This window comes from Pteropus vampyrus, unplaced genomic scaffold, assembly GCF_000151845.1.
Source record: "Pteropus vampyrus isolate Shadow unplaced genomic scaffold, Pvam_2.0 Scaffold232, whole genome shotgun sequence".
NCBI lineage: Eukaryota > Metazoa > Chordata > Mammalia > Chiroptera > Pteropodidae > Pteropus > Pteropus vampyrus.
This window is the reverse complement of record NW_011889013.1, coordinates 1,883,537-1,896,661: the sequence shown is the minus strand read 5'-3', so window position 1 is coordinate 1,896,661 and position 13,125 is coordinate 1,883,537. Positions and strand designations below refer to the sequence as shown.

The 13,125-nt window shown below is 35.6% G+C and overlaps 1 protein-coding gene across 1 annotated transcript in view; it reads right to left on the bottom strand.

Annotated features, from left to right (window-relative positions):
• Positions 1–10,197, bottom strand: part of FAM49B (family with sequence similarity 49 member B) — a 33,152-nt gene extending 22,955 nt beyond the window's left edge. Inside the window, exons 1-2 of the mRNA XM_011373823.2 lie at positions 10,115–10,197; positions 2,220–2,362 (exon numbers count right to left, since the gene is read on the bottom strand). Coding sequence (XP_011372125.2) covers positions 2,220–2,362; positions 10,115–10,187 — 216 coding nt within the window. The 5' untranslated portion in view covers positions 10,188–10,197. The remainder of the gene's footprint in view (positions 1–2,219; positions 2,363–10,114) is intronic.
• Positions 10,198–13,125: the final 2,928 nt, after the last annotated feature.

Here is a 13,125-nt window from a genome sequence, read left to right as displayed (position 1 = left end):
TCAGTATTATTTTTCTATAACTCTTCAAAACTTTGAAACATCTATTTACTTTCCCATATGACCAATCACGGAATGCCAGGAGTGAACTACATGTGGCCAACGTTGTATCTCCTTAGGAGAACACAGTGCTGTTTAGAGACTATAGCGGCCCATGGTGAACTTCAACCTCTGGTCACAGTGTTAAGAGCTCCTGGCTTCATAGCCTCATAAGCCCTATATATCAACTTTTCTATCATTTTACTCTGTTCCAGAAGATTATATTGGAATCTTAATATCTGTTCAATTACGTCCACATAAAGACTTTTGGGAAAACATTGCCCACAAGAAGCAGAGTAATCCTTCCACTTAGAAAGTTTTTTTTAAAAAAACCCTATGAGTTCTACCTTAAAAAAAAAAATCAAATTGGTAATAGTTTTTCTTTATTGTTTATGGAGACAACTATAAACAGTTGATAAGAATTCAATTAGAAAATAAACTTTAAAGAAGTTTAATGGTACTGATGAACAATCTAAAATAAACCGTGGCATTAATAATCAACATGGAGAAAGTATGAAACATTTTTTGAACGACTTGTGAATTGGTGTGACCTGTAGGGAAAGAATAATTTATCAATTAGTAAATTAGGATCCTGCTTAATCATTTAAAATCTTCTGCTTCCATAAATGTTTTCTTTTTCGAAGTATGTTTAAATGTTTAGAGAACTTGAAATTTCACAGAAATGGTTACATGCCTTCATTTACTGAATAATCTTAAGGTTTTCTGTAAGCAAGGACATTGGCAAGGTTAATCTAAAGCTCTTGTAGTTATCATTTCTTCAACAGCCACTACTTATGAAGCACTGCACTAGGTGCTGCTAACACAAAAATAAGAAACCCAGTTTGCTCTCCTCAAGCTGGAGGTACAGCAGCAAAGAGAATAACATCAACTCTCAATAGTTTAAAAAAAAAAAAGTTACGGTTATAAAAGAAACATATGCAAAGTACTATACAGCAAGGGATATAGGGAAGTAAGAGATAACTGGGATTTGAAGGAAGGACAGAAATTGAACAGAAAAAGAAAAAAGGAAGGACGTATTCCAGACAGAAACAAAGGCAAGGAACTGTACATGTGTGAGACATTCAGGGAACGAGTTCAGCGCGGGAGAGGCAAAAAACAGATTCACACTGTCTATAATCTCCCTCATTAATGGTTAACACCAACTAAACTGGAAACCAAAGAGTCAGTAAACTCTCTCTTCTACTTTATAGTAAACATCCAGCCAATCACCAAAATCTGTGGCCACTTAGCCCAGAGCATTTCTTGAATTGTCATCTTCTGGTGCCTGCACTTCCTTCTGCCTTCACTAGTCCTCTAAACGCCATCAGAGGAATCGAACTGAGTATGAACTGTAAGCCACCAGACTGGTCCTCGGTGGCGTCGGCGCCGTTAGGTTCAGAGGACATCCACAGAAACAGAAGGGTGGGGAGGGAACGAAGCGCAGTGTGGGCTGCGCCTTCGAGAGCTGTGTGGGGAGACAGAGGCTGGGGAGATTCTCTGGCAGCAGAGGGCACCTGAGAACGTGCAGATGCGGAGGGAAGGAAGTCAATAAAAGAGAAAAAACAGACGATGTAATTAAGGAAAGGAATACGTAAAGAGTCAGGTTCCGGAGGAAGATGGAGAACAGGGGTAGAGAAGTCAGCCTTGGCGTAGTAGAGACATAGCTTCTTTTGAAAAATAGAAGAAATGGAAAAATTGATGAATGGAATGAAACCTGGTTAAGTTCAGAGGTCTGGGCGAAGAAAGCTGAGGAAGACCCCAGCAGACATTTGCTCTGTGGTGTAAAGTCACCATCAGACAGAGCCAGGGGCAGTCCGGGCAACATGGATGATTTCAGCTTTCCCTGTAAAGCTTAGGAGCCGAAAAAACAGACCGGCGGAACAAAAAAGCCAAAGAAAGTTACGTTCTCTCCTCCCTTCCAAAGAAAGGACAAATGGTCTCCCCCCCACCCCCATGGAGGCAGGTGTGAGAGCAACCAAAAAAACACGTAACATACATAAATCACATATTTAATATACATAAATCACATATTTGTCGAACAGTTTTCCCTTTACTCTTGTATCATTGCAACCACTTTTGAAATAATGCAAGTGATCTTCCTTTAAATATAATACTTAATATGCAATCAAAGAATTCTAAAGTACAGAAAACAAGAGAGATTAAAACAGTAAATTTTATTTGACTGGAAAATGTTTATGCTTTACCTCTCGTATTTCATGGCCAGCTCCTCTATATGACTGCAAGTCCTCCAAGATGCCTTCTGCATCTTTTAATACTACATTCACCTGATTATAAATTTCCTTCTCAGACTCTGTAGGCTGGGCATCTAAATAACAGGAAAGCACAAGAAAATGCACAGTCACATGATTTTTTTTAGCACATATATAACTCTAAGCAATCCAAATTTCTAAAGACGACTAACATTTTATTCAATGTTAACTTTGCACTTGTTAGAACTTTTCCATAGTTCTACACTTGCTTAACTAGCCTCAAGTTCCTGTCACAAAGAAGCACGGGAACACCAAACTGTACTATTTACTTAAGCTATAAATCATGACTTGGATATTAACTGAACTTGAGAATTATAATTCAAAATTTTAATTGTGATGGAATTAATAATCACTTTCTACTATTTTCATCACTATCAGTAATGATGTAATCATGAGTATGATCTATCTATATACAGAATGAAGTATATATCTGCTCACTATGTTAGACTGAAGTGACTTCCTTCTATAAAGATCATGTAATGACTAAATTCATATAAAAAATAAAAACTGTTTAAAAGAATAGTGTTTAGATGCTCCTCTCTTCTAGGGACCATTAAATTGTGTGCTCATGAACTTGTCTGCCAATTAACACAAGGTCAAGGTTCCTGAGCAGAGTTCAAATTATGAAACTGCTCCGGAATTACTAGGCCACAATGTCATCACTGAAATTTTTCAATACTGAAGCAAAAACTGAGTCCCTACATCCTTGATGCTGAGTGAGAAAAAAACGCAGGGAGAATGTTATAAAAAGCGTAATCAGGAAGACAAACATATGGGCATTCCACCACCTGTAGTGTTAGCCTCGAAACATATGTCAATCCACGACTAAATCTGGAATTCTCTCTGCTAGACTCTAGGTAACAGAAATTCTGTTTTTAAATAACATGGTCATTTGTTTCTCTAAGGATAAATCTTTTTATTTAATAAATTTGTTTTTTTTTTTTTTTTTGGAGAAAAATGGATGTTCTGTGAGGAAACTGAGTTTTTCTTAACTCTTTCCAACTAGGCCACATTCCATACTACAGAAGGCATAAAGCACTTAAAATTATAAACATTATGATTACAATAATGTTTCAGAGAGGAATTATGCTGGCAGAATGCCTCCCTGCTAAAATTTTCTGTTATGATAGGGGAGGCAGTCTAAATTTATATAATGGGAATTAAGAACATTTCTGGTAAATCTCTTTGTTGACCAATCATATAAAAGTAGTATCTTGACTTTCTGTGCCCACTCACTCCACCTGTCCACAGATACGCACTGATCTATTTATATTCCTCTCCTTAGAAAATTTAAAGAAACTTTTAGTTCACACTTGAAACCAGGAGTCCAGATGCCTAAAAACTGTAACTTTATTTTGCCTTGGAGCAAGTTGTAATTCAAATGCACCTGTTAAACCTGCCAACTAGTCAAAAAGATACCACGTATTTTCTAAAATCAACAATTACAATACCAAATTTTAATTTTGACGTACTTAAAATAGTACTACAGAAACAATAACGTTTATGTGCAAAGCCGACTTAAGAATTTGTGTTCTCATATCTGTTCCCTTATTTTTCAAATTTCTTTTCATAAATCATATACTGTTTTGAATGAAAACACGACAAAAAAATTACAAAGGAGGAGCCAATTGAAAAATTAAATTTTTAAAAAAAAATTTATCTAAAATTATAGACATTATTGGGAGCAAACAATGATATTGTAGCTAAATGATACTTTATTTTATTTTATTTTGTGGGTTTTAATTAATTAATTATTAGTTTTTTTTTAATGGTGACATTGGTTAAGGAAATCCAGTAAGTTTCATCCGTACACTTTAACAGGAAGGCGTATATATATTTACACTGTGTGTTCACCTCCCACAGTTAGACTTCTTTCTGTCACCACATATTTGACCCTCTCTACTCTTTCTACCTCTCCTCTTCCCCCTCCCCCCTTCCCTCTGGTAACCACTAGTCTATTGTCCATGTCCATGAGTCTCTGCTAAACGATATTTTAAAAATCAGTTTGTCATCATTTAGCAGTAATATCCTTCCACATTTAGCCAGACTATATTCTCCAAAGTAAGAGTTAGACACACACATTTGAAAAGTACACGTCATAACGTTTATACTTACACCAGGTGCAGAAGAGAAAAATACTTTTTACATGCAAAAACAGCAGTTTTAAACTTTTTCATATGGATTGTGAAACTACAGACAAAACATCAATAGTAAACACATATCATAGTTTAAATTCATGAAGAGGGAATTCATGACAAACACTAGTATTTTGACTTTCATATATTAAAAGGTATTTGTAAAGTTTGCAAATACTGAACTATGCACTTTTGGTGTGGTGACTAGTTGTTAACAGAAAATGTGACACTGAGACTTATATACAAAGATACTTAACATGTAGATTTAAATAGACCTTGTAAGTGATTAATAATTATTAAAAACTTAATAAGTACCAAGAAATTTAAAAATGAAGAATATTTCAGTTTCCCCTAAGGGTGGAAAAAATGCCCAGCACCACGCTGACTAAACAGTTTTTAGACTGTCACAGGAGAGTCACGGTTATAATTTTGAAAGCTGCTGAAGACTGCTGCGGAAATGAAGACAAACGGGAAAGAGCAGACGGGTAAGCAGCGCTCCACCGACAGCGAGCCATGCGAGGGGGCGGGATCCGGGGCGGGGAGACTGTGTAAGGGAGAGCATGTTTGCAGAAAATGGTATCATATAATGAACCCAAGACTTGTCACTTTGATTTTTCACAGCAAAGAATGAAAGATGTTATTACTTGAAGAAAAACGTATCCCTTAGCCAGCTAATAAAAGGACGTTCATTTGACTGCAAAATTATGTGTCTACTACTGAGAGCAGGCACAGTGATTACTCATGGAGCTTCTTTTTAAAAGCTGTTCGAGGGAAATTACAGCATATTTCAGTTGTCCTTACTGTTTGAAGGTAAAACTAAATATTTTAATCATTTCACACCGGTTTCCTATAGAAGAGTCGCTGAAAGTAATGGCTAAAATTGAAGTCGTTATGGTTCAAAAGGAGGCAAAGATCGGCTACAAAAGGAAAAAAACTAAAAAGTCATATAAAAATATAATTGTATAAGGGCTCTTTCTGCTTTAATCTTGCATTCATTCAGTAAACACTGACATTCTATCTCAAGTCTCATCGAGGCAGGGACATCGATGTAAGTACATACTACTGGACACAATGTAAACTTAGTACCTAGTGGGTTTTCTATAATATCTGTTGAATGATGAGAAGGTACAGAGATATCAATGTGCCTCCAGCATGAGTTAAAAGAGACTTTATGCATTTGTATCTCTGAACAAATAAAGTCCTATTATCATTTTAGAAAAATAAATATATGAAAATGCCACTAGAATAAACATATTTCAAAGTACAGGACAAAAGCAATTGAAAATATGCAAAAAGTAAAATGGAAAAATTAAGTTAGACTAAAAAAGTGGGTATCAATATTTTTAAAACGGGGGAACAGGTAACACAAAAGACACAGAATTAGAGGAAATGTATGACTAAATGGAAAGGCACTAAAAACAAAGATCAGAGAAGGTAAGACTATTTCTCATTTGCGAATATCCGCCCATATTTACTCTCCTACTTTGGTCTAATTGAAGATAAGTAAATCAAGATAAACAAATACTGAACTTCATCATTTATAAAGCACTATGCTGAGGTTGGGAAGGGAAATAAACATAAATAAATAAAAGTCCCCTTTTCTCCCAAGAACCACAATTAGTGAACTAATGCTGTCATTAGTATAACTGCCACCAGACTGTATGGGGAGATTCTGAGCTTATATTTTAACTGAATCATTATTTTTAAAATAAAATCATCATATAGGTATAACTTGTTTTAAGAAAAAGACCCGCTTTCTACTACCTCAAGAACAGATAACGTTTCAATAAACAGACTGTCTTAAGGCCATTGTACATCTTCCATGCCTTAAGGCCTTTGTACATGTCCCTTCTACGATGTCCTTCACTAAATTAGCCTGAAACATTCTAATTCATCCTCTACAACCCAACTCAAATGTCATCATCAGAAAGTCTTCCATGATGCCCAATCTACTCGCTGCTAGGTAAGGTTAATCCTTTCCTGCTCTATACCTTAAATGTAAATTATGTAAAGAAAATTATTAATTCTATCTATTCTACTAGATTGAGAAATCCCCAAGGTAGAGACTGTATCTTAGTTATCTTTGCATCCCCACAACCTACTTGCTGGTGTCTCGGAGGTGGCAAGCCACAAATGTCCACTGAAGTGAAAAATAGCACTTGTGTGTGCGCAAATGTAAATTAAGGGAGTAATGATTTACGATAAAGACATAGTCTTTATTTTGTAAACTTCAGGATGCCACCAAATCATGTTTAATGTGTATTAGAACAGTTGATTTGTATACAGCCTGAAAAATACTGGCAAAATGCCAGCATGGAATTATTGCTACAGTTGCCCAATCATAGAGATACACTGAGCTAGATTTAACCAATTAGAATGATGGAAATAGTAAAACTAAATTACTCTGCTAACCTGAACATTACTCATCATCTAAAAATAGACAATGTAATACTAAATAGTTTAATAAAAAAAATGTGGCTTTATTCTCAGTAACCATAAGGAACTGGCAAATCAACTGTGTTGGCAATTTGAGCCTGGTATAAAACAGTTCAAAAGAGAATCTATCTGAAGGGTTAAGGTCGCTCACTTGAGTATCTTAAGGATAAGTAAACTTCTACAAAGGCAAATTTCTAAAAAAAAAAAAAAATGAAGATAAATATACAAATGGATGAGAGATAAAACTGATTAAAGAGAACTCTAATGTTAGAATCAAAAGAAAACATTTTAAAATCTAAATAAGAAATAACAAACTCTGGCCTAGTATACAGTATGTTTTGACTAAATTTCATTTACCGTATACCAGTAAGCATTAAATCAAAAGTTCTACATTGGCTGATTATAGGCAACAAAGAGCATTTTGAAATTTATAACTGCCTTTAAGAAGTTAACACTACATGTAGTTCTTCATTATTGGTGACTGTTGTTGTTGTTAGACGTTTTAACCGTTTCCTGCCACTAAATTAGCTATTTAAATTTTAAGGATGATCCAACCTCTTCCCGCCCCACCCTCCCAGTGGAAGACCAAGGCCAGATAATATTTTAAATTAAACTACAGTAAATTCTTTCTCACTTGACCACAACATAATGCTAGGTTTATAAAAAGATCAAGTGCCAAGTCTTGAACAAGATCTTGACTCTATCAAAGCCAAGATCTGCAAATGTAAGGAATTTGAGATAAAGAGTAAAAAGGAAACAGAATAACAGAAAAATATACAAGACCAAGTTTGAAAGAGATGCAAATAAACTAAAATACAGCTCTAATGTAAGTTGTCTCATCTGAAAGAATAATCTTCAAGTCAGCAATCTGCTCAAAATCCCCAAGCTGATTAAATTCATGCTAAACATGCACTTTAAATAGCATTGGTAAATTGTTGAGAAGGGTCAAGAAAACCAATATCCTTTTAGCTACATGTTGCCCTAAAGACCCAACAATTTCCCATGGTCCCGATACTGACACTCGCACTCTTCGCTCGCCTGCAGGCAGTACCCAGACCACACAGACACTGATAGGGACGTAACAGAAGGAGAAAACCATCAGAGACCATCAGTGATTCCATAAAATGGAGATACGCTACAAACTGATGTGTTCATATGACCTGTCCTGGCTCAAAGAAAAAAATATACACATAAATCATTTATAAAGTAGAGTGAATTGCATAATAGCGCATAAACTAAACTGAAGTTGATGGAAAAGGCAATGACTCCCTACGGATTATTTTAAAGGATTTCTTTGTTTCTAAAATCAGAAAAGGTCTCAAATTTCAAGTATTTAAAAAATCTGTTCACAAAATAAATAAATAAAAATAAAAATAAAAATCTGTTCGAATGCTTGAATCGTAGGTAATGATGGAAAGGATCACGTTACAATCTATAGGCTATCTCTTCACCCCTTCCTAACAATTTTCTAATGATCAGTGAAAAGAGCAACATTCACACTAAAACACCCATTTAATATCATTGTTTTCAATTTGACAACCAGACAAGCGAAAGCGATACTGACAGCCACAAGAGCAAGCTTCTCAGCATGCATGGGGTCGAGGACACTTACCTGCCACTCTCAGACCATTACAATAGGTCATGCAACACAAAACAAACAGAAGGCAAATTACTTAAAGGTCTGTGAACCCATTATTTTTCTTTTTTATTTAGAGTTCGAAAGATGAATTCCCGAAATAAATACATTATTTCTTAACTTTTCAAATTATCTGCAAAGATTAAATAATTAAGGTTCACACTTACCTTTTAATATTATGCCCAAATTACTGAGCTTTGAATGGCCTTCATGAACAGATTTGTATTAAAATACTTCAATAGCTATAAAGAGTTAGTAATTTTTCTCCAAATATTGCCTATTAACAAATCTTGAAGTAGCATTTTTCCTTTCTACCAAAACTTTTTTATAAAATATTTTTCATTAGAGAATCTCAAATGTTTTCATTAGAGATCTCAAATTATAAAATAATATCTAACTAAGAGATATGAATCTCTTATAAAAATTCAAATGAAAGCATTTTATCACAATTTAATCTATAAAATGACTTCCAGTTCTAGAAGGCACCAGAAATTTTACTCAAGCAATTCATAGCTCAGTCATGCAAAGCAGTTAAAAAGATGGCAAAGTGGAAACATTCATTTAGTGCAAGACAAACGCAGTCTACTGCAGGCAAAGAGAAATAGATATAAAATCATCTTCTCACTTTCAAAATCAAGGAAAAAATTTGGCCCCTGCTCAAGGTCTGTGCATGTCAAAACTTTAAGAAGATTCCCCATGTTAAGGTACCTGTCAAGACAAGAATGAGAAAAGAGAAAATATCCCTTTATAAAAAAAGAACATCTGAAATTTGTTAAAAAATAGTAACAGGGAAAATGTTCATTAGGCCATGAATTCGTCCTTCAGGTTACCCAGCCTGTGCTCTGGCAGACAGCGACCGGCCGGGTTCTCAACGTGCTGATATGTAGGACCTAGAGGTGAAATGTGGTTTTTCCGTACACAATGGCACAATTGTTGCTCTAATTCTTCTCCAAATTCTCCCAAGACAAGTTTCATTAATGGCCTTATAATGAAAAATTCTGTAAGTATTCCAATAGTGCTAGTATTCTGAAAAAGAAATTTCTGATCAAGAATTATTCACATGTAATCTTGTTTAATATTATATTGAAACAACAATTTATTTCAAAGCCAAATATCAAGAGTTTTGGCCACAGCTCACCTTTGCATTTTATCTTTAAATAGCAGAAAATTAAACCTACTTCCTATATGTCATTAAATAAAGCATATATTTCTAACTGAATTTGGTTATTAATTTGTGGAGGTTATTTAAGTATTGATTCTGGATCTGCAGCACAATTCTGATTTCTTATAAAATTATCATAGGATTTTAAGCATAGTCACTAAGGCATACTATTAGAATATTCATCATAAGGCTACTTGCTTCATGGACTAATGAAAGGACATCACTGGCTACAGACTCAACATGATTTTAGCAAATGAAAAACTAAAGAATTATACATATGATGGTGATGTTTGCCTACGATTAAGAAAAAAATCATGCAAACTTTGAATCTCCATATTTTATTAACAAATACTCTGGCTGGCCTTCACTGTGGTGTGAGTATAATTCATCTTTCACCTTTACCATTATACACCAGCTGTGAAGGGCTAAAGAGACTTACTTTCAAAGTCCAAGAAAAAATGTGCTGCATTGTGGTCTATGTCCCTGGTTAGCACCTTAATGAGATTACCCATGCCAGCAAACCTAAAAATAAAAATGGCAACATCATTTAGTTCCAGTAAAAAAATTTTAAGCAGAGGCCTGGGATTCGGCAAAGGCTGGCTTGCTCATAATTACCAACAGGTAGGTGCAGGTCTAGATGCTTCTGGCATTAAAAATTTGGAACAGCGAAAGCACATTTGGCTCTAAGATTATAGCTCTTGTCCCTCTTTTCCACGTATCAAAAAAGTTACATAAAGCAAGACTGTAAAAAGATTAGACTTTTACATGTAACTTGCAATATTTACATCCGATTATGCGAGCGTTACCCCTTTAAAACGTGAGGCATACCTTCTCAATGTAAATTAACATCAAATAAGTAAATATTGAGAACATTATTTTTAAATAATAGGGATATTTTCCTTCTGCAGATCAAATTCTATTGGGAATACAGGAAGACAGTATTCAAACCACATTTAACCATTAAAGACTGAAGGGAGTCCAATTAATGGCCTGCTTAAAAATTTACCACACATAAACCAATGTTTTTTACATTTTCAATACTCTTAAGATTAACCAAACTTTTAATGATTTAACTCACAGATTATCCAACAATATCAACTATATACAACAATACAAAGTATGTAGCTTAAAAGCTGACATAGCAAACCAGTACAAAATGAGCCAGCAAGTATCACAATTTAGTGGATTCACAGAGGAAAAACAGTAAAAATACGGTACTGGCATAAACCTTGCCCAAGAATCTGCCATGACTCAGTGAGGATGAGGTGGAAGGTGGTGCCAGGAACCCAGGATGCCTGGAGGCTGCAGTAACTACAGGGAAGGAAGACGAGGGTAACACAGGTACGGACTCCTCGCATCCCCTCGCCTCCCCTCCCCCAATCTCAGTACTTTTTCTCTCAATATGGAATTGCTGGCATATATGAAAGCAAAACATAAAAATAACAATATATATATACATTTTTTATCAATGACAGAATAGACTCCTTATTATCACCCCTCATTACAAGAAGTTTAAGTAGAGCACTTTGGCCACCTGTGCTGTTCCCTGGAAAAAGGCTAACTTTAAACTTCCCAAAGAGGAAATAACAGTATAAACAGTTATTTGCTTTAGAGGTCAGAGTCTGATGGACTAGAACATACATTTCTTAGAAAATGTGAAAAGTCATCTAATTTATTCACAAATATGATAAATAATGAAGGGGCCCCTCTCTTTGAAAACAATACTCCCCCAATGGAAGAGGTAGGGATCTATCTTATTTTTGGTATGAAAATCCCTATTGTACAGAATTTCACCGGAAAGATTCTGTACAATGTTATACACAAACGGATAAGCTGAGATAAAAACTAAAGGGGAACTATTTCACATTACCTTATACATAGTAAAAAGTTTAGTAATAGCAACTTTTGATATATAAGGAAAATATAAGCACTTTCCCAAAATCATCACATCTAAATAATTACTTCAATTTGGTTACTAAATTTATTCAATAGATTTTTTAAGGAATGACTTGGAAATAGAGTATTTCAAATATGTATGGACTGTTTCTAAACACATAAAAATTCCCTCGCTAGCAAGAACCAAACATACAAAGAATTACCTAGTGTTATCAAAACGTCAACTGTAAATGAAAAAGAAGCCCGAGAAAAGACTGTAATTAATTGTCTTTAAAAGGAAAAAGGCAGCACGCCACTTGGTGTTAAGCGTGTTTAGTCTACAGACTCAAACAAGAATTCTAACTCTAGCTTACTAGCTGTTTGACCTCGAGACTGCTACTTAACCATCCTGGGACTCATTTTCATTTTCTTCATCAGTAAAATATATATAATTGTAGTCACTATCTTAAAGAGTTATTACAAGAGTTCAGTGAGAGTCAGCCCTCTGATTTAGCACAGTGTCTGGCACACAGAGGGTATTTAATAAATACTGGCTGTTGTTATCACTGTAACCCAAGAATCACAAAATACTTTTAAAAAACAATAACGGCTCTATTTCCTTCTCACACAAACCAGAGTCCTCAAATCATCAATCAATTTCAATGTTATAAATCAGAGTAAATCACAAAGCCCATTTTTGTCACGAACACTGTGAAAGGCTGTCCTAAAATTAGACCATCACCAGGTACGGGAGGGAAAAGGGAGAGAGGAGGTTTCCTTACCTTCTTACTTGTACGCACACAGTAGGTCCTCGGGGAAAACCCTGAAACTAGCCAAGTTTGTCTGCTCCATTTTCCTACAACTCCTTCTGCAAACTTCTTTCACTACCTAGTCCTTCTCTCAAGGCGCCCCAGCCTAAAGTGACCCTCTATCCCTCATCCTGCTTCACGCTCCACACACACACAAAGATTCAGACTTCCTTACCTCTTCATCCCGAATACAGACTCAGTTTGAAAACAGCTCAGTTTACCTAGTCCAGGTTTCTCAGTCTCAGCATTACTAAAACTGGGGGCCGTGTAAGTCTTTTGTTGCAGGGGCGGGGGTGCTGTCTCACATTCTAGGGTCTTTAGCAGCATCCTGAGCCTGTAAGACACTAGATGCCAGTAGTAACTCATCACACAAGTTTTAACAACCCCAAATGACGCCAGATAGTGCCAAATGTCCCCTGGCGGGCAAAGTACCCCTGGCTGAGAACCACTGATGTAGTACAATCCAGTGCAGAAAGTCTCTCCGGCACACAGCACTCAGTGAAGATACTGTGTGGGCCACCCCGATTGTGGACAAAAACAGTTCATTATAATATTATCAGTTGTTTACCTTTATAAAGGATAAATAAAAAAATTAAAGCCGTATCTGTCGTGCATAGGAACTCTTCAGCCCCAAACGAAACAAAGCAAAACCTTCCACCCCCTGTATGTGATTTATCTCAATGAATGTGACACAGTGGCTAACTGTCAGTTCTGGCTAATTCCTGGGTTCAAACCCTAACTCTGCCACTTCGCAGCTCTGTGACCT